The following is a 15,726-nucleotide window of genomic DNA, read 5'->3' on the forward strand; positions in this document are numbered from 1 at the left end:
GGAAAGAATGAGAGGCTGTTTTTCTGCAGATTTCACTTTGGGAAGGTTTATTGTATATAGACCTGGTACTATTGCCTTGTCCATTGCATTTTGGAAGTGTGTGGTTTAATGGTAAGCATATCGGAAGCCCCAGAGGCATACAGGCACATATTCCTAGGTGTACTGGAGTGAGGATTTCAGGGATGAAAGTCAGTCAGGACCATCTTTTCAGTTCTCTGAGTCATTGCCTCTTGCTTGCTCCCTCCATTCCACAGCCCAAGGCACTTAAGTGCTCTTTCGGTCTGGGTTTGTGATTAGGCCTGCTTGTTCCTGTCTTCCCACTGCCCCTTTTTTTCTCACTGTAGAATCCCCAGATGACTTCCAGTGCCCACTCTAACCAGCCTCAGCTCCCTTGAGGCTGTGCTCTGAAAATTGCTTTGCTTGTGATAGCTGTGCCAAGAAATATTAGCACCACAGAGAAATCTCTGATAGGGCATTTGGATACTTGGTTTACTTCAGGGTCTGTGAATGACTGAGCAGAGAAGGCAAGGTATCATGAGTAGCTAGAATGTTTTATACTGGAGAACAAAATGTGAAGAGTGGTAAATGCCTTATAGCCCTTCTAAGACTTTGGGCCCCAGATCTCCAGAGAGAAGCTGTTTTCTAGAAAACTAACTGCAAAATGCCCTGCACTATTGATTATACATCCCTACTTATTTATTATTTCTAATGTCAAAACCCAGGAATAAATCTATGCTTCCCATCTTGCCCTTTCCATCTACCTCTGTCTCCATATTTATTTTCTTTCTCACTCCTAATTGTTAGTCTTCCTATCATTTCTTTCTGTATTTTTTTTTTACATTTGAACCTTATTGCCCTCATTTTGTCTCCCTTTTTTAGACAGATATACTTATATCCTTTATTTTTCATTTAAAAAATCTTTGGTTAGAGTTCCTGACTTGCCAATACTGAGGTGTGCCCTAGAATATGGGACTTTTGATGCTAAAACTGAAACAGTCCTAGGCTCTCTGGCATGGTTGGCCACTCTGTCTTTTGACTACTGTTCCTGGCTTTTTTACATTCATTTCCTCTCTCCCTTTCTCTGTTTTCAATGTATTATCTTGATGTTTTACCCATTTGTGTTTGTTTCATGATGGAAAGGAGGGGAGGAATAAATTAGATAAATTACACTGATATCATGGAAGAAACTGTACTGCAGTTATTTCATGCACTTGGTTCTTCCACTTTCTTTGAAACCCGACCTGTCAGGTGACCCAGAGAGAAAAAGTGCAATCTTTGAAGTATAATTGATGTTCCATTGAGTTGATGCCTATTTTGGGTCTCATTTGATTATGTGTGTATCACTATTTTAGAGTCATAGATATTACCTGTTGGTAATCTTTTGAAAGAAAACTTTCAAAAAGTTTCAAAATTTTTGAAAGAAACCTTCCAGAAAAAAGTCTTTGGAAAACTTTTAGAGTGTAAGACTTGTCCTGATTATGAATCATATTCCTATGTTTGATTATTTATTGACCTCTTTCTTCCTGTATTAAGATGGGCGAAAGAACTCTTCTTTCAACTTGTTCTATTAGCCCAATCTCTATGATGATTTTATTGTTCCTTTACAGTTAACAGGCTGTTTGAAAAGATAAATATTAATCTTTGGGTTATTTTTGACAACCAAAAAACTTATTGATTCTCATTTAAATTTTACCTTTAAAAAAATCTTTATTTTCTCCATGGGTGTGGCCGCACTGCTAGGGAGGCTTAGGCAGGAAAACTGAAAGTTCAAAGCCAGCCTCAGCAAAATTGAGGCGCTAAGCAACTCACCAAAACCCTGTCTCTAAATAAAATACAAAATAGGGCTGGGGATGTAGCTCAGTGGTCGAATATCCCTGAGTTTAATCTCTGGCTATCCCCCCAAAACTAAAGCAAAAACAAACAAACTTTATTTTCTCAAATGTATACAAAGAAGCCTATATATGTAAGGCCTATAGGTGACTAATATATAAATAATCCATAATTAGCTGAACTGTTTATGTAGCTAGTAAAACCAGAGTAATTCATGGTTGAATTCAAATTTAACTTAATTTATTATTGGTGATTTTCAGGTTTTCTTAACATAAAATATAATTATATGAGGATATATATGTATGTTAATTGAATTGATTTGGCCATTCCACAAAATCAATTCAATTAACATTGTACACCATAGAAATGTACAATTTTTTCAATTAAAATAAATTGAGTATTCATGGGTTTTGGAAGTATATCCTCAAATATAAGTTTAATAGAAACATGCCTGTAGTCATATCCAGGCAAGCATATGCTAATGTTAATACCCAGAAAACAAATAAACAAGGGATTATTAAGAAAAGATAATCCAGTGATGACTTTGCTTGATTATGGATTAGCAGTCACCTCAGAAAAGTGCATGTGCATAATGTGTGTACTGTGTTTAACACAGTGCTATAGGCATTGGAACATCATGTTTCTTCATATTTATGAAGATTCTATATTAATTTACCATGTTTTAAATGTGTAAACAGAACTGAAATCTGTTTCTGGAGTTCAGCAGGATTGATTTTATTAGCGGAATAACGATGTATTGAGCCAAAATCTAACAGAAGTAAGGTATATATGTAGTAGCCATTGAGTGAGAGAGAAGATAATGTGCTAATGATGACAGAGGACAATAGAATATGTTGAACAAGAGAATGGAATTCAAAAAATTTTTAAGTCCATAAATTAAAGGTCCTTTGAGGGCCTCAAATAAATTATACACAGAGAGAAAACTTTCCTGTTTTTGTTGGAAAATGCTATGATCCTGGAGCTAAATTGTACATTCAGGCTAGTGGAATTAATTTGGGTCATTTTAGGAAAATAATATCTGCCTTCTCCCTTTTCCCTTTTATTGCTCCTGATCAAACCAAAACGTGATGTAGCAAAATATAAATTAATGTGTAAATAGCAATGTTTTTATTTTTAGTAACTTTCATGATATAGTTGTTTGACACGCATTCTTTTTTTTTTCTTTCTTCTTTTGATACTGGTGATGGAACCCAGGGGCACTTTACCACTGAACTATATCTCCAGTGCTTTTTATTTTTTATTCTTGAGACAGGATCTCACTGAGTTCCTGAGAGTCTTACCAGAAGACTCTAGAAGTTGCAATCCTCCTACATCAGCCTCCCAAGTGGCTGGGATTATAGGCATGTACTGTTGCGCTTGGCAACACACTCATTCTTTATGGCCCAGTGTATGTTATATAAAAGTATGTGCTTACTCTACAAAAACTGGGAAATAATTTTATTCTCTTAAAGTATTTCACCATTTACCATGCTTTCCCTTTCTTGGGATCTCTTTGAACACTTCCTTTAAATCTTTAATCATTTCCTGAATAGTTGTTGTGATTGCTTCTACTCTTTTCCCCCCAACAATGTAGGGAAACTGCCCCCCTCCCCCCTTCTGAGTGGGTGGAGAGTATTTTGCTGCTGAAGATCCTCTGGTTAAAACAGATTTCATGTCAGAACTATTACATGGAGGTTATATTTAGTTATTTATGTAATGGATCACCATATATAACATTTGTTGATATACTAATAAACACTTATGAGAAAGCGAACTTATTCTTTAATAGTGGTTTATTTATATAATTGATTTTTATTTTATTTTTTGTTTCATTTTGGTTTTATAAATGATATTCTTCTAACAAATTCTACAAATTGATTTATACTGAAATGAGTCAGTGCTGTATCATCTTAAATAGTTATCCTCGTATTTGGGTAAATAACCATGGTGTTTAATAATTGCAGATCTTCCTTGGCTGTTTACTTTTAATGTGAAATTTTATCCTCCTGATCCTTCTCAGTTGACTGAAGATATTACCAGGTATTTTATATTTGCATATTAAAATAAATCTTAGAGCTCTCCTTTATTTCTGTGCTCTGTGGAATCATGGTAGTAATCTCAGGATTGAACATTAAAGCAAAGTTTTAGTAAGTTGGGTTTTAGAAATTTTCTTGGAAATGGATCCTTTCCTAAATAGTTTTGAAATGTTGCCAGTTGCAAAAATCGTGTTTACTTCTCTTTAGTTCTCCCTTTTAAGTACTAAAATACTTTTTAAATGGTATTGCTGGCAACTTTGTTTGTAATTTAAATATATGTTCTTCCAGTCCACATAATCTCTGAATAGTTTTCTTGGCCTCCTCAAAAGCTACCCCACCTTCTAAATGTTAAAGACCTAATCACCTTTAGACTGCCAGGCCCCAAGTTAGGCAAGCGTCTGATCTCAGCTGTGCCCCTGAGGCCTTCAGTTAGCACAACAGATTCTATTATATGCTTTTACAAAGACACTGATGTTCAGTATTTTAGATTTTAATACTGAGGTGGTTTTTATTATATGAGCCTGTGTACTTCTCTCTTATTATAAAGATGATATAAGGGTAAATGAATGAAATTATTTTAAAAAGTCAGTTGAACTGGTAGTTTTGTTTGTCCTTCTACCTCCCCTATTTCCCTGCCCCAGATAAAACTAACAGTATGTAAAGGCAATAGCCATTTTCTTTCCATTTCCTTGAAGATTATGTGGACTATAAGAACATATGCTTAAATTGCAAGTAAAGGGTCGTTCAAGAGCAAGAGAACATTTACTGATCCCGAGAGTGGCATCTAAGGACAGTGAATCAGCAAGTGCCTTGACATCTTAGCCCTGCTAGATTGGTAGTAAATGATGACGTTTCTTAGGTTTGTTAAGAATAGTGTAAAGGGCTGGACACGCGCTGACGCAGGAAGATCACAAGTTCAAAGCCAGCTTTGGCAACTTAGTGAGACCCTGTCTGAAAATAAAAAGTAAAAGAGGACGGGGGATGTGGCTTGGTCATTAAGTGCCGCGGGTTCAACCCTCCACTATCGCCCCCTGCAAATAGTATAAAGGGATGATTCTTATATATTTTTAAAAAGGTTATTTACATGGCTAAGGAAAATTGTATAGCATTTGTACTATTTAGAAAACAAGAGGGTCTTAGTGAAAGACTGCTTATCTCTCTGGGTTCTGTGCCTTTGATGTTCTCTGCTAGCCTAGTTTTTTATTGTTGTTGAACATCAAGTTGTATAGATGCTTAAAATGTGTAGTATCCATGTGAGGTAGGAATGGTGGAAGTTTCTTTTCTATGTTACAAAAATGTGATTCTGAAATCTTTGTAATGTTTTGAATAACCAATAAAAAAATAAAATAAAAAAAAATAACAGGCCTTTTCTTCATTTTTTATTACTTGTTGCTGAATAGGAATGTACCAATATACCAAATTAATTACTATTAATTTAGTTCTGATAAAAGTAGCTTCAGCTAGAAATAATAAATAGTAGCTTCTGTAACTGCACAGCAAGCTGCTTAAAGCATTAACGTGGATAGGTTGGTGTATGTAGGGTACAGAAACTTCACTGCAGGGGAGTGCCTTTGAAGATTGTACATAATGCGACTTTGGGACCCAAACTGTATACTCCTTTTTGCGGTAATTTGTTTGAGGGATGATAATCCTTTGGTGATTGTAACTTCATTACTTTGGGTTTACATATAAATTGGGTTTAAACATTTCTCCCTGTCTGGTAGGAGGAATAATAGAATCTTCTGTGCTAGCTCTTGCTGATTTTTATTTGAAGTTTTTAGGACTTAAGACTTTAAAAACAGAGGAAAGGACCAGTGTGAAAAGTAGTGACAATAATATAAAAAGAAGCAGCAGGATGAAATCTTTGTGTTAAGGTCTCGAAGTACCACAAAATGTGTAGAACTAGCTCTGTGTATTACTGATTAAGAATTTGAGGGTAACCTGGTATCATAGTTTAAGATTTAGTTTTCTAAAGTAGGTGCAGTTGTGATCATATTTTCTATAGGTCAAGGAAACATAATCATCCTTAAAAAGAGAACTTACACAATGAATAAAAATACTCAGACTGCAGGACTAATGAGAAGACTTTTATTTTCAGGAAATTATTGAGTACTTGATTTGCTAACTGTGGGACCACAATGATGATCTATCCCTGCCCAGTGGTAGATTTGGGTGGCAATTCAGGTGTAACTGAACTGGAACTGTGTGGTGTGGGATGTCGTCTCTGACTCATGAACAGACACCTGCCCAGAAGCCACCACTCCTGAACCTGTCAGGTAGAACTTAGAAAGAGTATTGGACTCTAAAACCTGGCCAGGCAAACATGATCACAGAAAAAAGGTAGCCAGTAGCCAGCAGGAATGATAGTCTCTTAAAAAAAAAAAATTTTTTTTTCAAGAATGAGGGCCCTACCATCTATTTCAGAGGGCTCAATGGTGAGGTGACCTTAGCAAGTGGTGAAATTTGAGAGGAGAAATCCAGTTTTATGATCTCACCAAAAGGAATTGATAGCGGGGCTGAAAAGAAGAAAGATCCCCATAAAATAGGTATCACATGTTTTTTCATGTTAATTTAGTGGAAAGCAAAGATTCTCTTATAGCTGTTGTAGTAAGCCACTTGAAGCATTAGAATTGCTCTTGTTATTATAACTATTAGTTATTGATTCAGGCACCATGCCAAGTATTTTATTTATAGTATTTAATTTTTACCCTCACTTTCAAAGGAAGGTAGAGTTTGTCCCATTTTATAAGCAGCAGATTAGCTCAAGGTAACATGAAGTCAGCTATCTGACTTACTGGGCTAGCTGCTTCTTTAAATGAGTGGTCAAGTAAGGGCTTCAAACTAGATTTAATTATAATTGATATTAAAGGCATCTCAGGAAAAAAGGAATATGAGATATTAATAGGAAATGGGTAGAGATGGTCAAGAGTGGGTGAAATTAGCTTTTCTTGCAAATACTAGACTGCAGTGATTTTTTTTTTTGATATTGCATTAATCTTTACAACTTTTAGGAAGTGTGCTCATTTTTATTACAGTTTTAAATCCAAGGAGACAGTTGAAATGATTGAATTTTTAACTTTATTGTAGTAGTTATTGTAAACTTACCAGAATTTACCAGAACAGCCGTTCAGAATTTTTCTTCTCTTAATTAGACTTCTATAAATAAGTTATAAATTTAGAAGTCCGAAGAGCAAGGTGAGGCTTTTTATCAGAGAGGACTATTTGTGCTGTGGATATGAGTATAATGTATATAATATATATTTATTTTCAAAGAAATAGTAGAATTTAAGGAATTATGAGTGCCTCAGGGTTAACTAGTTATTCTTCTGTGACCCTTTGCTCTTCTTCACAGATACTTTTTGTGCCTTCAGCTTCGAAAAGACATTGCCTCTGGCCGCCTGCCCTGCTCATTTGTGACTCATGCCCTCCTGGGCTCCTACACATTGCAGGCTGAGCTTGGAGACTATGACCCAGAAGAGCACAGCAGTATTGACCTCAGTGACTTCCAGTTTGCCCCTACACAGACTAAGGAACTGGAAGAGAAGGTGGCAGAGCTGCATAAAACCCACAGGTCTGTAGTTGATCTCCTTGCTAGAGAGAGATTGGCCATGGTAGATTTAAATAGTTTGTCTTTGTAACCCTGGCAGGTTATTTGAACATATGTTTTCTGGGATTATCCAGTTTTTCCTTTTGGAGCATCATCCAGACCCATCAAGACAACCTGTAACCCTTGAGATATTCTTTCAGTGTTTTTATGACTATATAATATTAGAGTTGTGTGCATGAAACTAAATTGCCTCATTTTTGGTAAAAATGTACTTTTCCATGTGACATTTTTCTTGTCTCTTTCCCCAGTTTTATCCCTTAGCATATGTACAAGAAGCAAATATACCCACATATTGTTGGCATTTACATTTCTTCCCTTTCAATTATTTTTATTACTGTATTTGATAAGAAAGCCTGGGGAATAATGAGTCCTTGGGTTTGAGTAAAAGTGTGGGTGATGATGGATGTAGGAATAGTAACTGAAGGTGTACCATGATTACATGATCCACAGATGTCGCTCTTTAATTTAAGTAAGGATTACTTAACTTAATAGCATATACATTTGGAGTAAGAATATATATGTGCAAAAAGACAATGGCTATTTACACTAGTTTTTATAACTCTAGCTACAAAATTATAAATTGTTTTATGTTGTAAAACTAGTTTTAAAATGTGAGTGAAATAATTTGAAAGGAACTTTAAGAGACTGAGAAGTTTTAAATGGGCCACATTCATGACTTTGCTTCAAAAAATGATAGAGTATTTGACTCTAAATATTTTCTTGTGAACTTTATTTGCATTCTATTCAACAAACATTTATTCTGTAATTTAAATTTGAAATACCAGGTACTAAAATGCCATGGGTAATATGAAGACTCATGGGACCTAGTTTTGTCTGCCAGAAGCTTAAAACTTGTCTAGTTGGGGACATAGGATGGAATGGAAATAATTTTGGAATGAAAATAATATTAGTGTGGACAGAATATGATGTGTTATTTATCATAGGTATAAAATCAAATACAAGTAATTCTGGTCTGTCTTATGATTAAGTCTAGCAAAATTAAACTGAGGAATTAAAAATGGTCTATTTACTATATTTTATTCTCAGTTAACTTATGTTGTGCCTGTTATTCCTAGAGCTTTTTTCCTTAGTGGAAATAATCAAAAGCATCATTTTAAGATAAAAAGGACAAAGATTGACATGTGCCTCCTTGCAGACAGTCAGTTAAGATTAGAAAATCTTAATAGGAAATGCTAGAGATTCAGAGATGAATCTCCTTACCTGTTCCCCATGTCTCGGCAAATTTAGCTGCATTACTGCCTCAAACCCAAACACTCCAAGATCACACATCCTTTCCCCCATTTTGAATGCATTTATTTTTCATCTACCAATAAGACAATGCTGTTTCTTTTCATTCTTAGGGGCTTATCTCCAGCACAAGCTGATTCTCAGTTCTTAGAAAATGCAAAGAGGCTTTCCATGTATGGCGTTGATCTACATCATGCCAAGGTAAACGCATTGAGGAGTAGTTTTACTGCAGTCTATTAACTGAAATTTTGAAAAGGTTCCAGTGTTAGAATAGTCTAGCTTGCTTTGGAAAGAGGCTATTATATTAGCCTTCACTTCGGGGTCTTTGTAATGTTTCTTTGGTGATTAATTATGAGGTTCATGGTTGTGGGAGGCATTGTTTGTTCTCCTGTATTTTCTTCTTTTCCTTGTCTTTCACTAGTACCCTTTAATTGATACTTACCATAAGACTCACTTTGTCAGCCTTTCCACCCTTGTCCTCTTACCCTGGTTAGTCTGAGTCAGTTTTTGCTAGTCCAGATGCTGCACTATTGCAGCTTCCTCTCTTTTCTGTTTAGGAAGGAGTGTGCAATTCTTAGCAAGTATGAAAGGACAAAAGCAGAACAGCTATGACTGCCTTCCAGAAAGCTCCTGGGTTGTGAAGGAGACCTCCTAGATTTGGGATTTTCCCTGTGTGAAAATAAAGTGGGATGATCCAGGCTCCAGATGATGAAAAACCTTCAGTCTAATTTCAGAGGTAGTAAAAGAATGGAATAATAGAGACAGGTGATAGGATAAGGTGAGTTAGTAACAGGTAACAAATATTACCTACTTCTTGATTCCAGCTTAGATGATCACAGAGTGATGAGAATTTAGGAGGAGAATGATAGACAAAGTCAAAGACAAGTTTGTTTTTGCAAAATATATACAGTCAATACACTGAGAGAGAGAACCTCTGGTTGCCTGCTTTTAAAGGATCCTGCCAATCTCTAGATGTACCATAGAAAGACCAGATTATATGATTTGAGAAATCTCCAGAAAAGCCTCCTACTCAAATATAACTTTTCTCCCTGGGCTTCAAATTTGTAATTCTTACTTTTTTGTTATTAATCATACTTTATATTTGCAAGGCACTCTTTTGTCCTCAGCAACTTCCTTTATTTTAAAAGTATTTTTTCTTATCAAAAAAGCAATATGGGGTTGGGGTATGGCTCAGCGGTAGAGTGCTCACCTAGCACCGGCGAGGCCCTGGGTTTGATCCTTAGCGCCACATAAAAATAAGTAAATAAAATAAAGGTATTGTGTCCCACTGTAACTAAGAAATTAAAAATATTTAAAAAAGCAATACATGTTTATCACAGAAAATAGAGGCAATCAGAAGAAAATAAAAATCACTTAAATCTCTTTATGCAGGAATAAGCAGGTAGGTTTTGATACATTTTCTTTTCATTTTTTTCATCTCTGAACAGTTGAATTCTCATGCCTTTTAAAAATGGAATCATATTACAAGTATCATTTTTTTCAAAGTTTTTTTTTTTTTTTTTTTTTTTTTTTTTTAAGTTGGATACAATGTTTTATGTGGTGCTGAGGATTGAACCCAGGGCCTCATGCATGCTAAGCGAGCGCTCTACCACTGAGCCATAACCCCAGCCCCTGTTTTTTTTTTTTTTTTTTTTTAATTGCATAAAGACATTTTTTTTTCCTATTAGTGAATAGACACTGACAGTATCAATTTTAACTGGTAGATGCTGTATTCCTTTAATTTAAAAAAGCATTTGCACACATACTAACTTAAAATTTGAATGTATTTATTTTTATAACTATATAAAACACATTGAAGAGAATGATTTACCCAAAGTCACATATTTTTAAGCAGTCCCTTTGCCTGATACCTTTTGATAAATCCTACTAGAAGGTGAAATTCAGCCTTCTAGTGCTTGAGTGTTTTTTGCCTTATTTTCTATATGGTGAGGATAGGCTGGAGGTTAGACAAGAAACAGCAATAAGGGAGGTAGGACAGAATATGTTTGGGACCAGATAGATACTCCACCTTGCTGGCACATCTGCTTTTTTGAAACTTGTTACTCTTGCCATATTTCTTTCTCTTTTTTTCTAGTGCTGAGGATTGAGCATGGCTTCATGCATGGTAGGCAAGCACTCTACAACTGAGCTACAACACCCGCTATATAATTCTTATCTCTCTCTCTTTTTTTTTACTCTGTGGATCATTACTTAGAAGTTGATTCATAGATGGCGGTACTATAGGGTTTTAGGATTCTTGTTTTTCAGTGCTGTATCTTAGAAAAGTACAAAGGTTGCATACTCTATTACAAGTATGATGGCAGTTTTTGCTAATGTAGTTAGCTAGGAGCAGAATGCTGTTAAAAAAAAAAACAGTGTACTATTTGTATCATTTATTCATTCTGTTTATCATTTCTTAGACTCCTTTAATAATATTTGATAAGCATGATTTGTGACTCATGGAAGAGAATACATGTAACAGTTTAAAGGAACTTTTCATGTAGATTAAAGTTTTGTACTTTTCTGAAATATTTCTTGCTGCATTAAGATAAGATTTTGTTTCTTTTTTTATTTTAAGAGTTCTTAATGGCACACTCAAGTTGGGATAAGTTGAAGAGTGTTGACTAGAGGATTCTTGACAAAGGGAGTGGAAACCACAAGAGTGCTATTATAATCTCTCAGCTGTTAATAGCAACCGTCTTTTATATATATATATATATATATATATATATATATATATATATATATATATATATATATATAAAATTTTGTGTGCTGGAGATTGACTCCAGGGCCATTAATATGCTAGGCAAGCACTGTACCACTGAGCTATACCCTCAACCCAACAGCATCCTTCTTGACCCTGTAGGTCCAAAGGGGATAGGGCAAAGAGTGGTTACCAAAATCCAGAAGGAGTGATGTGTCTGGAGAAGGCTGTCTTTAGAGGAGCCCTCATAGAGGGACACAGCCAGCTTCATGTGACCACACAGGGAGGGGATCTGGTTATAAAATCCCAGACTTCCTTGATTTTGTGCAATAACTCATCATAACCTGCATCTACTAGACATGGGATCCTATTGGTGTCCTTATGGAGAAGCTTCTTAAAGGAGCAATGAGCAAGGCAGGGAGGTTGCTCCTTTTTATTCAGTCTTTTTTTTTTTTTTTTTTTTTGACTTGGTTGCTGAGTGGTATAACTCGGACCTGGAGGATTTAGACATGCTTTTTTTCCTTTTCACTTTATTCCTTTTCTCTCTAATTTCTATTCACACAAATAATTACGGATCATTCTAAAACAATAAGTAAAACAACCAAAAATCAACCCATTTACTTGAATACGGGTGGTGTTTATTTTTAAGCCAGATAAAATAGCTTCCTTGTCTTATCTGAAGATTGCTACAGACCAGAGATGGCTTTGTTCAGTGTTTCAAATGAGGGTTGCTCCAGGTTGTGGTGAGAACATGCTATCTTAGGCCATCTCTCACCTTGCTCCCTCTGGCCATGGACAGTGAAGTTTTTGGCAAACACACCCTTTGGGTCTGGGGCCAAGTAGCTTGGGTACCTGGGCCTAATTCACTGCAGCTTTTTATGCTTTATTCCTAGAGAGAGTTATGGCTGCCAGGGTAAGTACAAGTAAAGCATCATATAAATTAATTTCTTTTTTTTTACAGTCTGTTCTATATGGTGGGGATAGGCTGGAGGTTAGCCAAGAAACAGCAATAAGGGAGGTAGGAGAGAATGTGTTTGGGACCAGATAGATAACCCACCTCTGTTCAGGTTGGTCTCACATAACTTTATTTTGTGCTTGTATATCAGTTTCAAGAGTCACAGCAGATAAAGAAATTACATCAGTTGCCTAGTACAATACTTTTATTTTAAAATATTTTCTAATATAAATTGTGTTTTATTCTTAGTATGAGAGTCAAAATGTTAAGCTTTTCATGAACTGGGATGTAGACTAAATATGATAATTGTCTCAGCTTTTTTTGTGAGAATTTGTTCCAACTTGTTAATGATTTCTGAAAATGTGAATAACTCTGAAAAATACATGCCAGTTTTACATATCTTGAATGTGATTCCCTTCACGGTAAACTGTGATGTGTGAATTTTGAATATTGTGCACATTAGATCTTCAGCACTACTTGAAATATGAGGAGACCGTTTTTCACTTTTGTCTAAGTTTGTTTTAAAAAAATCTTTCAGGCTCGAGATTATTTTACATTGTCATATATTTCAAATTAAAGATCTGGGGAAAAGAAAAGAAGTTCAAGAGTCTGCAGTCCTCTGAAATATACTGGTCAAAGGAGTGCTAAATGAGAACTGGATGCTGTCAGCACTTATAAGTTATTGAAAAATAGCTTGAAAGAATTCAGAGATTTCTGTTTCAATGCTGTCAGACTAGAGGAGAAGTTTCTATGAGGGTTTGCTGTTTTGCCAAGTTTAGTCATAATTTTAACAGCTATTGGCTAGCATTATTCATCTGAGATAAAGTTGGAAGTTGCCTAAAGTCAAATGGCTGAGGATACCTTAGGAAGACCAACAGACTGACATGAGGGCTGGAGTATCCTCCAGGGAACGTATTATATCATCCGGGTCTTCAAGATATCTAAAGTTACTTCTGTTTCCCTTCTTTCCTGTTAGCTCTTCATAGAGCTTGAGAATGTATGGATTAGGCCTTTTGAAGAATCCTGTGTTCTATAATCATGTTGTCATATTTCTTTGGCAAAGCAAACCTGAATCCTAAAGATGAAGATTTAAAATATACATGTGTTCTGTTAATTTATGTACCTGCACTAACATTTTAAATAGAAACCTGTTAAGTTGGCATTCCTGATCATGATTTGAGAGGGGCTAGTCAGCCCCCTGATCTGTATAACTATTGTAGTTCTAATTGTGGTCACATGAATTATGCTTGGCAGGACTCAGAAGGCGTGGACATCAAGCTAGGTGTGTGCGCTAATGGGCTCCTCATTTATAAAGATAGACTGAGAATCAATCGTTTTGCTTGGCCGAAGATCCTAAAAATTTCTTATAAGCGCAGTAACTTCTACATTAAAGTTAGGCCAGCAGAGGTAAGTAATGTCCTTGTCATATAGAATCAGTTGTCAGTGTTTCCTTTTACTAAAAAGAGCTAAAAAAAATTATTTTTCACAAAGTCATGAGGATAAGAAATATTCTTTATTCTTCTATGATAAAATGGTCAGGGCTTCTTGATAAATCTTATAAGCATGTTCCTCTAGTTAAATGGATTCAACCACCATGTCTTGCACAGCAAGAAAAAGTAATATATGTCTGGCACATAGTAGGAACTCATTTCTTATTTTTGAATCAGTTAAGTGATGGAGTAAATAGAAAGGTGGAAAAATGCACTCTAGTGGACATGAAGAATAGCGGTTTATGTGAGTAGAAGATACTTGCTTGTCATAGAAAATAGTATTGCAATCTATGAAAAATTCATTTTGTCTGTTATATTAGATATATATTCCTTTCTGAAGAAGAATTCCTACAGAAACAACTAAATCCATGTTTATCAGTAGCTTTTAGTCAGAGCTTAAGGAGATATGCTAATTCATTTTATGGATTTGTTATAGCTGGAGCAGTTTGAGAGCACCATTGGGTTCAAACTGCCAAACCATCGGGCAGCAAAGAGGCTATGGAAAGTGTGTGTGGAGCATCATACTTTCTACAGGTAACTTAAAGAAGTCACTTTGGAATTGCTGTTGGTGCCCTCCATGGATCAGGAAGTGGTAGTGGCTAGTATAGCTGATGCATCAACCCCTGCCTTAGGGTTCTTTGCTTTCCTTGGTGCCACATCTCATCTGTCACATATAGTCTATTCCCCTGTCCTTTTCTGTTGCCTAAGGCTATGCTGTGATCTGCTTTTGCAGTTGCCCAAAACTTTGCCCTTTCCTTCCATAACCACCATACTACTCTCTGCCTGCTGCTGTTCATTCCGCTGTCACTCATCTTAGGTTTCATTTAGATGTTGTCATCAGCTCTCTCACTTCACCTCTTGCCCAAACCAGCCTACACTCTGTGGTCTGTCCCTTAGGCAATTTTTTCAAGAGTGGTATAACCTCTGCCCTCTTTCCATATCCAGTTTCCTAAGCTGGTACTGGATTAGTTCTGTGTACCCATTAATTCCCACCTTACCACTTCTGTACCTGTGCTGTTAAGTGCCATCTTAAGTTGAACAACTAGGGTGATACAAGGAGCTCTTCATTATAACAGAACACACCTCTGTGGATCAATGCTATTACAGATAAATAATTTCTCACATTAGTTGGATCCTCAGTGCTCCTAAACAATCAGTCTTTTCTGCCTTTTGACATCCCAAATATTCCTATTCTTCTAGAGTCCCCAGGCTCACTTGCCTTTTCCCTCAGGTACTCCCCATTTTGTTGTGTGCTTAGAGTAGAAATTTAAGTCATGAGCACCTTTTCTTCTTTTTTTTCCCTTGTAATTAGGAATTACTTCCCTTCCCTGCATTCATTGTTTTACTCCTTTCCTGTCCCAAGAAAAGAATAGTTATTCCTTTGCTTAAACCCTTATTTCATGCCTCACAAGAGGATCCTGCCAGGTAAATTTTTTACTTTCTAGTGGGTGCCTTTGACTTTGGCCAATGAATATGTTTATGTCTTGCTCTTTTAAGAACCAAAAAGTCCTCAGATGACCATCTTTAGTTTGTATCCTGCCTCCTTTTGTACTTTTCTTCAGCAGCAGATTTTTAACAAGTAGTTTGGTTACCTTCATTTCATCCATTTTCTGTTACTGTGGTCTGCAGAACTGTGTATCTAGGCCCTTCATTTTAAAGATTTTTGCTATGGACTTAGGGTCTGAGAAGGTTCCACCACCTTCTATCTTTGTAACTGGTTAGTTCCTCAACCTCTTTGTGATTCAATTTTATCTTCCACATGAGATGCTAATAATAGTAATATGTACTTATGGATTGTTTTGAAATTCTAATGAGATTATACATGTGAAACAAACTCGGAACCATTTCAGGTA

At 35.9% G+C, this 15,726-nt stretch overlaps 1 protein-coding gene across 17 annotated transcripts in view; it reads left to right on the forward strand.

Moving 5' to 3' along the window:
• Epb41l2 (erythrocyte membrane protein band 4.1 like 2) overlaps positions 1 to 15,726 on the forward strand; it is a 192,064-nt gene that overhangs the window by 120,566 nt on the left and 55,772 nt on the right. For all 17 annotated transcript variants that reach the window (XM_076858249.2, XM_076858248.2, XM_076858245.2 and 14 more), the window contains 5 exons: positions 3,795 to 3,870; positions 7,219 to 7,437; positions 8,835 to 8,922; positions 13,638 to 13,790; positions 14,310 to 14,407. In XM_076858249.2, the coding sequence (XP_076714364.2) occupies positions 3,795 to 3,870; positions 7,219 to 7,437; positions 8,835 to 8,922; positions 13,638 to 13,790; positions 14,310 to 14,407 (634 nt within the window). The remainder of the gene's footprint in view (positions 1 to 3,794; positions 3,871 to 7,218; positions 7,438 to 8,834; positions 8,923 to 13,637; positions 13,791 to 14,309; positions 14,408 to 15,726) is intronic.

The sequence above is a fragment of the Callospermophilus lateralis genome, chromosome 6 (genome assembly GCF_048772815.1).
Source record: "Callospermophilus lateralis isolate mCalLat2 chromosome 6, mCalLat2.hap1, whole genome shotgun sequence".
NCBI lineage: Eukaryota > Metazoa > Chordata > Mammalia > Rodentia > Sciuridae > Callospermophilus > Callospermophilus lateralis.